At 46.8% G+C, this 8,150-nt stretch overlaps 1 protein-coding gene and 1 non-coding gene across 2 annotated transcripts in view; both read right to left on the bottom strand.

Moving 5' to 3' along the window:
- TMC7 (transmembrane channel like 7) overlaps positions 1-8,150 on the bottom strand; it is a 71,622-nt gene that overhangs the window by 45,520 nt on the left and 17,952 nt on the right. Inside the window, exon 2 of the mRNA XM_017534270.2 lies at positions 5,096-5,339. Within this exon, the coding sequence (XP_017389759.2) occupies positions 5,096-5,339 (244 nt within the window). The remainder of the gene's footprint in view (positions 1-5,095; positions 5,340-8,150) is intronic.
- On the bottom strand, positions 2,796-2,902 carry LOC119472103. Its single transcript, XR_005201214.1, has one exon. It is a non-coding gene; the product is annotated as a U6 spliceosomal RNA (small nuclear RNA).

Here is an 8,150-nt window from a genome sequence, read left to right as displayed (position 1 = left end):
CTGTAATCCCAGCAGTTTGGGAGGCCGAGCATGAAACCAGGAGTTTAAGACCAGCCTGGCTAACATGGTGAAACCCTGTCTTTACTGAAAATACAAAAATTAACTGGGTATGGTGGCAGGCACCTGTAATCCCAGCTACTAGGGAGGCTGAAGCAGGAGAATCACTTGAACCCAGGAGACAGAGATTGCAGTGAGCCAAGATGGTGCCACTGCACTCCAACCTGGGTGACAGAGGGAGACTTTGTATCCAAAAAAAAAAAATTTTAATAATAACAGCCAAAAGAAAAATAATGTTTTATGACACACGGAAATCACATGAAATTCAAATTTCAGTGTCCATAAATATTCCTGGAACACAGCCACGCCCATTCATTTATGAATCATCTGCAACAGCAGAGCTGAGTAGTTGCAACACAGACTGCATGGTCCACAAAGCTGATCCAGAGTCTAGAGGGAAGGCAAACACGCTGAAATCCAACAACGACAGCTCTCGGGGAGAAGTGCTATAAAAGGGGATGTGATCGGGGCTTGGAAACCTGGGGGAGGCACCCCAAGTCCAAGTTGGTGTAAGGGAGTAAGGAGAGCAGGGGAAAAAGAAGGTGCTGGGGCCTGAAGGTGAGAGAGGAGACTCGAGGAATTTGCCAGCCATTCATGGCACATGGCACACACCGCCACCCTCCCACCAGTCTGCCTTCCTCCATCAGACAGGGAGCTCCTATTAAAGAAAAGGACTTGAAAGGCCAGGTGCGGTGGCTCATGCCTGTAATCCCACCACTTTGGAAGGCCGAGGCAGGTAGATCACAAGGTCTGGAGTTTGAGATCAGTCTGACCAACATGGTGAAACCCCATCTCTCCCAAAAATATAAAATTAGCCAGGTGTGGTGGAGCACGCCTGTAATCCCAGCTACTCGGGAGGCCGAGGCAGGAGAATCGCTTGAACGCAGGAGGCAGAGATTGTAGTGTGCCGAGATTACACCATTGCACTCCAGCCTGGGCAACAAGAACGAAACTCTGCCTCAAAAAATTAAAAAAAAATAAAAATAAAGGACTTGAACCTTCCATCCAAACAAGCCTCCTGTGCTGTGTCTGTTTCCTTATCAGTAAGTTGGAGTTAGTAAAATACCTACCCTTACATCAGTGGTTCTCAAGTGGGGGCGATTTTGTACACCCTCAAGGAACATCAGGCAATGACTGGGGACCTCTTTGATTGTCACAACTGGGAGAGGGGGACATGCTTCTGGCTTCTAGTAGATAGAGGCCAGGGATGCTGCTAAACATCCTCCAATCCATAGGCAGCCCTCCACAACAGAGAATTATCTGACCCCAAATGTCAATAAGCAAGAGTGCTAAGGTTAAAGAAAAAACCCTCCCAGCCGGGCGTGGTGGCTCATGCCTATAATCCCAGCACTTTGGGAGGCCGAAGCGGGCGGATCACCTGAGGTCAGGAGTTTGAGACCAGCCTGGCCAACATGGTGAAATCCCGTCTCTGTTCATAAATAAATAAATAAATAAAAATAAAAAATATAAATAAAAAAGAAAAAACCCTCCCTCAGCTGGGCGTGGTGGCTCATGCCTATAATCCCAGCACTTTGAGGGGCCAAGGCAGACAAATCACCTGAGGTCAGGAATTCAAGACCAGCCTAGTCAACATGGTGAAACCCCGTCTCTACTAAAAATACAAAAAATTAGCCAGGTATGGTGGCAGGCACCCGTAATCTCAGCTACTTGGGAGGCTTAGGTGGGACAATCACTGGAACCTGGGAGGCGGGGTTGCAGTGAGCCCAGATGGCACCACTGCATTCCAGTCTGGACGACAGATTGAGACTCTCTCTAAATAAATAAACAAAATAATAATAATGTTTAAACCCTGCCTCGGAGGGTGGAGCGGGGGTTAAGGGAAATAAAGAATAACAACTATTAGCAATTAGAAGTATCCTTCCTGGCTGGGTGCAATGGCTCATGCCTGTAATCCTAGCATTTTGGGAGGCCGAGGTGGGCAGATCACTTGAGGTCGGGAGTTTGAGGCCAGTCTGGCCAACATGGTGAAAGCCCTTCTCTATTAAAAATACAAAAATTAGCTGGGCGTGCTGGTTGGTGCCTGTAATCCCAGCTACTTGAGGGAAGAGAATTGCAACAACCTGGGAGGTGGAGGTTGCAGTGAATCGAGATCATGCCACTGCACTCTAGCCTGGGCAACAGAGCAAGACTCTGTCTCAAAAAAAAGAATGATCCTTCCTGTGTCCTTGTCTTTGCCATTTTCTAGGGATTCACTGGTAAACCAGGTAGACATGGGTCCTGCTCTCGTGAGTCTGTTACTTTCATTTTTCCAGTGAGCCTGGAAGCCCCTTGATAGAAAATATGTCTCTCGCTTAGGTGTGGCAGAGTTTGGTATAGAACAGTAGCAGTTTATAAGAATTCAAAATCTAGCTGGGTGCAGTGGCTCACGCCTGTAATCTCAGCACTTTGGGAGGCCAAGGCAGGCAAACCACCTGAAGTTGGGAGTTCAAGACCAGCCTGCCCAACATGGAGAAACCCTATCTCTACTAAAACTACAAAAATTAGCCGGGTGTGGTGGTGCATGCCTGTAATCCCAGCTACTTGGGAGGCTGAGGCAGGAGAATTGGCGGAGGTTGTGGTGAGCCAAGATCCCGCCATTGCATTCCAGCCTGGGCCAAAAGAGCGAAACTCTGTCTCAAAAATAAAATAAAATAAAATTCAAAATCTGTGAATCTGAAAGAGTGGGGAATAAAATACATTATGTATTTATTTATTATTTATTTGATTTTTAAATAAATTTACATATGGAATGCTTCATGAATTTGTGTGTCATCCTTGCTCAGTGGCCATGCTAATTTTCTCTGTATTGCTCCAATTTTAGTATATGTGCTCCCAAAGGGAGCACTAAAATATCCTTTTTTTGTTTGTTTGTTTGTTTGTTTTGAAATAGGGTCATGCTCTATCACCCAGACTGAAGTGCAGTGGCACCATCTTGGCTCACTGCAGCCTCAACCTCCTGGGCTCAGGTGATCCTCCCACCTCAGCCTCCTGAGTAACGGAGACTACAGGAGTGCACCACCATGCCCAGCTAATTTTTGTATTTTTAGTAGAAACAGGGTTTTGGCACATTGCCCAGGCTGGTCATGAGCTCCTGTGCTCAAGCGATCCGCCTGCCTCAGCCTCCCAAAGTGCTGGGATTACAGGCGTGAGGCACTGTGCTGGCTAAAATACAGTTATAAAGTCTCAATATTTTTTTGAGAATACAAGACCACCCAAATTAAAAATAAAACCACAGATAGCATATTCTCAAACCTACAAGTCACAGTGTATCATCCGATGTGTTACTTTGTTTCACTATTTTTTGTGTGTGGAGACAAGATCAGGGTATAACTCGTCACCAGGGCTGGAGTGTTGCGGCACAATCATAGCTCACTGCAGCCTCCAATTCCTGGGCTTGAGCAATCCACCTGCCTCGGCCTTCTGAGTAGCTGGGACTACAGGCACACATCACCACACCCAGCTAATTTTATTATTATTATTATTATTATTTATTTATTTATTTATTTATTTATTTTGGTAAAGACAGGGTCTTGCTATACTGCCCAGGCTGATCTGGAACTTCTGGTCTCAAGCAATCCTCCTGCCTCAGTCTCTTAAAATACTGTGATTACAGGCATGAGCCACTTTGCTGGACCCTTCCAATGCATTTATGCTACTGACCCTTGGTGGGTGGGGGGCAATTAAAGAGTTAAGCAGAAATACCCACGTCTGTCATTACACCAGGCCAATGGGAAAATTATGTTTGAAATTCTTCAAGAATGGGGGAGATGGCAAGCTATCACCCAAATCCATTCACACTTCCCAGCCTTCCTGGCAGTTAGGTATGACCATGTGACTAAATTCTCTCTGGTAGACACGTAAAGAAAAGTGATATGTGCACCTTTCAGACTTGGCTCTTAACCCACTCCCAAAACTCCCAATTACTCAATGAATATGTGAATGTCCCACAGCCATGTGACTTTGCAGCTCTTCCCATTAGCAGGAGGAATTATTTCCCACCCCTTGAATCTGGACTGTGATCGGGTTAGACCATAGCCTGCAGTAGGAGGGAAGCTGAGCCAGTTCTAAGCCTAGCCTCAGGAGGTTTTGTAGGTTTCTGATCCTCTCTTGGGCTCCAACTGTTGCCATGCAAACAAACTGGAGCTCTCCTAATGATACCATGTGATCATTCCAGCTGAAGCCACCCCAGACCAGCTTACAGCAAGCTGACCCCCCAGCTTAAATCAGCAGAGCCATCTCCCCAACCACAGCTGACTATCAATAAAGATTCAGCCCAACTGAAACTAGAAGGATTGACTAGCTACTCAGTTGTGTATTAGGCTACTGAGTTGTGGGGTATAGCTAAGTGGTATACTCATACTCCATACTCTTTCTTTTTGCATGGCTTGGTTGCAGACAAAAATGAGGTTTTAAGGGTATACAGAGCCACAAGATGGAAAGAGCCTGGGTCCCTGAATGACTGACTGCAAAGTTTCCCACTGACCTGAACCTAGTACTTTATGCTAACAAGAAATAAACTTCTAGGCCGGGCATGGTGGCTCAAGCCTGTAATCCCAGCACTTTGGGAGGCCAAGGGGGGCGGATCACAAGGTCAAGAGATCAAGACCATCCTGGCCAACCCCCATCTCTACTAAAAATACAAAAATTACCTGGGCATGGTGGCATGCACTTGTAGTCCCAGCTACTCAGGAGGCTGAGGCAGGGGAATTGCCTGAACCTGGGAGGTGGAGGTTGCAGTGAGCCGAGATTGCACCACTGCACTCCAGCCTGTTGACAAAGCAAGACTTTATCTCAAAAAAAAAAAAAAAAAAGAAGAAAAGAAATAAACTTCTAATATGTTGAGTATGTTTAGATATCTTTTTTTTAAGGCTAGTCAAGTGAAACAGTAGGAGTTTCGGTATCTTTGTCAAAAAGCTTAGCTTACCCTAAGGAAGAAAATTTTAATTATGTGAGCTCTTCATGAAATGCATTTCATGCACAAAACATACCTCTGGTGCATAATATCACTATACAGATTCCAGGTGTCTAGTGAACAAACCTTAGTCTCCGCTTCTCAGAGATGTTCAGTGCATATTCTCGAATGGATTGGCTGCTGAGATTTGCAGCAATTCCGTCCTTCAGCTGGGAGCTGTAAGAGTTGGTTGGCTTTAGCAAAGTGCCACTTTGCTTGTCCCGAGAAATGACAGTCGTTCTCCTGCGTGCAATGGACCGATAGCTTGGCAATTCTTGGAGGAAGTTCACAGGTGGAGAGGAGAAGCAACTGGAGTCTAGAGACAGGTTCTCTAGGTAAAAGAAAAGAAAGCTATCTTTCACTCGAGTGAGCTAGGAAGCCAAGCAGGAAACTTGGATCTTGGACATCATCACTAAGCCTTGCAGATAGTTACTAGCCCGGGTCAGTGACAATAGCATTTAGATCTTATTTCATTTACCACAGTGGTGCTCAGGACAATGAAATCATCTGCACATGGGCTCACTTTCTGCAGATGTGTTTGCAGACATGCTTTAAATTGCACGACATCTGATTTCCAGTGTTTGGCTGCAGCCACTAGCTAAAAGCGCAGTCTTGGGCAAGTTATCTAAACTTGCCCAAAGTTTTAGATATTTTAAATATTTGTCAAATATTTGTCAAACTAGTAATATTTGCTCCAACTTCCTCCCACAGTGTAGGATATAGTAATGTATTCAATAAAACTCTAAAAAGCATAAAGCATTGGGCACGGTGGCTCATGCCTGTAATCCCAACACTTTGGGAGGCCGAGGCAGGTGGATCACAAGGTCAGGAGATTGAGACCATCCTGGCCAACATGGTGAAACCCCGTCTCTGCTTAAATACAAAAAATTAGCACACGCCTGTGATCCCAACTACTCGGGAGGCTGAGGCAAGAGAATCACTTGAACCTGGAAGGCAGAGGTTGCAGTGAGCAGAGATTGTGCCAGTGCACTCCAGCCTAGTGACAGAACAAGACCTCGTCTCAAAAAAAAAAGCATAAAGTACTATGCAAATTCATGGCAACAACATCAACAACAATAATAATAGCATTTCCTGTGTGTCAGGCATGGTGTAAAGAGCTTCACACATACTCATGGGATCTGGGGGCTCCTGATCTGCTTGGACCAATAGAACACAGCAGAAGTGATGCTGGGCCAGTTCCAAGCCCAGCCTTAGGAGGTCTTGCAGACTTCTGCTCCTCTCCAGAGCCCAACCAGAACAAGCCTGCGCTAGCCTGCTGGGAAGATGAGACTATGTGGGATGACTGCCCCAGCTGAGGCCACTCCAGAGCTGCCTTCAGCCAGCTTGACCTCCTGCTAACCACAGACACGCAGAATGAATGACATTCCTAATTTGCTTGTGTTTAGAGAGCTGGTGATTAGGCGTGCTGCAGACAAAGCCGGGGTGACTCCAAAACCCTCATCCTTTCTGTATCAGGCCAGAGCTAGAAGCTACGCTTTGCTGTGTCTTGGCAGCACGCTAAGGCAGGTGGGCTTTCTGCTGAAGGGGAGGGAGCTACCTTCAAGATGGGTTTTAAGCTTGATCAGATTTTACTTTCAGGAAGATCACTCTAAGTGGAGACAGGCAGGACTCAGAGAGAAGAGGGGGCAGGCTGCCATAATTACATAAGCAATTACCCCTATGCAGCAAAGCTTCCATGACTTCACGATCAATGTTAAATGCTTGAGTTTGAATCCCCACTCTGTCACTTATTAGCTGTGTGTCTTTGGGAAAGTTACTTAACCTTTCTGAGCCTCAGTTTCCTCATCTCAAATATTCATTTAACAACCCTATCTACTATGTGTCATATCTGGAGCTAAGGGAACTGCAATGAACAAGGCAAGTGCCCCTCTCACATGACAGCTATATTCTGAGACGGGTGAGAGGGATATCAAATAATAAACAGGCAGTAAATATAATGCCAGGAGGTGATAAGTGCAATGAAAAAAAAAAAAGAGCCGAGTGGGATCAGGGGTCAGAAGTGATGTGGGGTGTACACTGTTTTTGATAAGATAGAATCAGGTATGGTCTTTTTTTTTTTTTTTTGAGACAGAGTCTCACCCTGTCACTCAGGCTGGAGTGCAGTGGCGCGATCTCGGCTCACTGCAACCTCTGTCTCCCAGGTTCAAGCAATTCTCCTGCCTCAGCCTCCTGAGCAGCCGGGATTACAGGCATGCACCACCACGCCTGGCTAATTTTTTGTATCTTTAGTAGAGACGGTGTTTCATCGTGTTGGCCAGGCTGGTCTCGAACTCCTGACCTTGTGATCCACCCTCCTCGGCCTCCCAAAGTTCTGGGATTACAGGTGTAAGCCACTATACCTGCCCCTGATCGCTCTTTAAAGGTGACATTTAGCTGAGGCTGAATGACAGGAAGGGGTAAGACCTCTGGATATTTGGGGAAAAGCACCCCAGGCAGAGGGAACCAGTAAGTGGTAAGGCCCAGCGGCAGGCGTGTGTGTCACAGGCTAGAGGAAGAGTGAATGAGCAGGAACATGGTAGGCCCTTTCGTTGGTAGCCTCCAACGAGCCACGCTGGCCATCTGCGTGGTCCCCGCCTTGAATCTGCACTGAACCTGTGCTTACTTTAGCCAAAGGACTCAGTGGAAGCAATGCTCTGCCATTTCCAGCCCCAAGTCATAAGAGGGCCTTGCAGTAGCCACTTCTGTGCTCTTGACCAGGGCTGCCTGGTAAGAAGTCCAACTACCGGGGACAACCAGGTAGAGAGGAAGAGCCCCTAAGCCTATAAAAAGAACCAACAACCCGGGTGACTGCAAGAACCAAGGCTCAGGGCTCGTGTTTTCAACCCCCTGGAACAGCCAGGCACGGTGGCTCACACCTGAAATCCCAGCATTTCGGGAGGCCGAGACAGGCGGATCATCTGAGGTGAGGGGTTCAAGACCAGCTGGCCAACATGGTGAAACCTCAGCTCTACCAAAAATAGGAAAAAAAAAAAAGAATAGCTGGGCATGGAGGCACAGGCCTGTAATCCCAGCTACTGGGGAGGCTGACGCAGGAGAATCGCTTGAACCTGGGAGGCAGAGGTTGCAGTGAGCCGAGATTGTGCCACTGCACTCCAGCCTGAGCAACAGAGCAATACTTCAA

The sequence above is a fragment of the Cebus imitator genome, unplaced genomic scaffold, assembly GCF_001604975.1.
Source record: "Cebus imitator isolate Cc_AM_T3 unplaced genomic scaffold, Cebus_imitator-1.0 Scaffold85, whole genome shotgun sequence".
NCBI classification, from domain to species: domain Eukaryota; kingdom Metazoa; phylum Chordata; class Mammalia; order Primates; family Cebidae; genus Cebus; species Cebus imitator.
The sequence above is the reverse complement of the archived record's forward strand: the minus strand, read 5'-3'. Positions and strand labels throughout refer to the sequence as shown.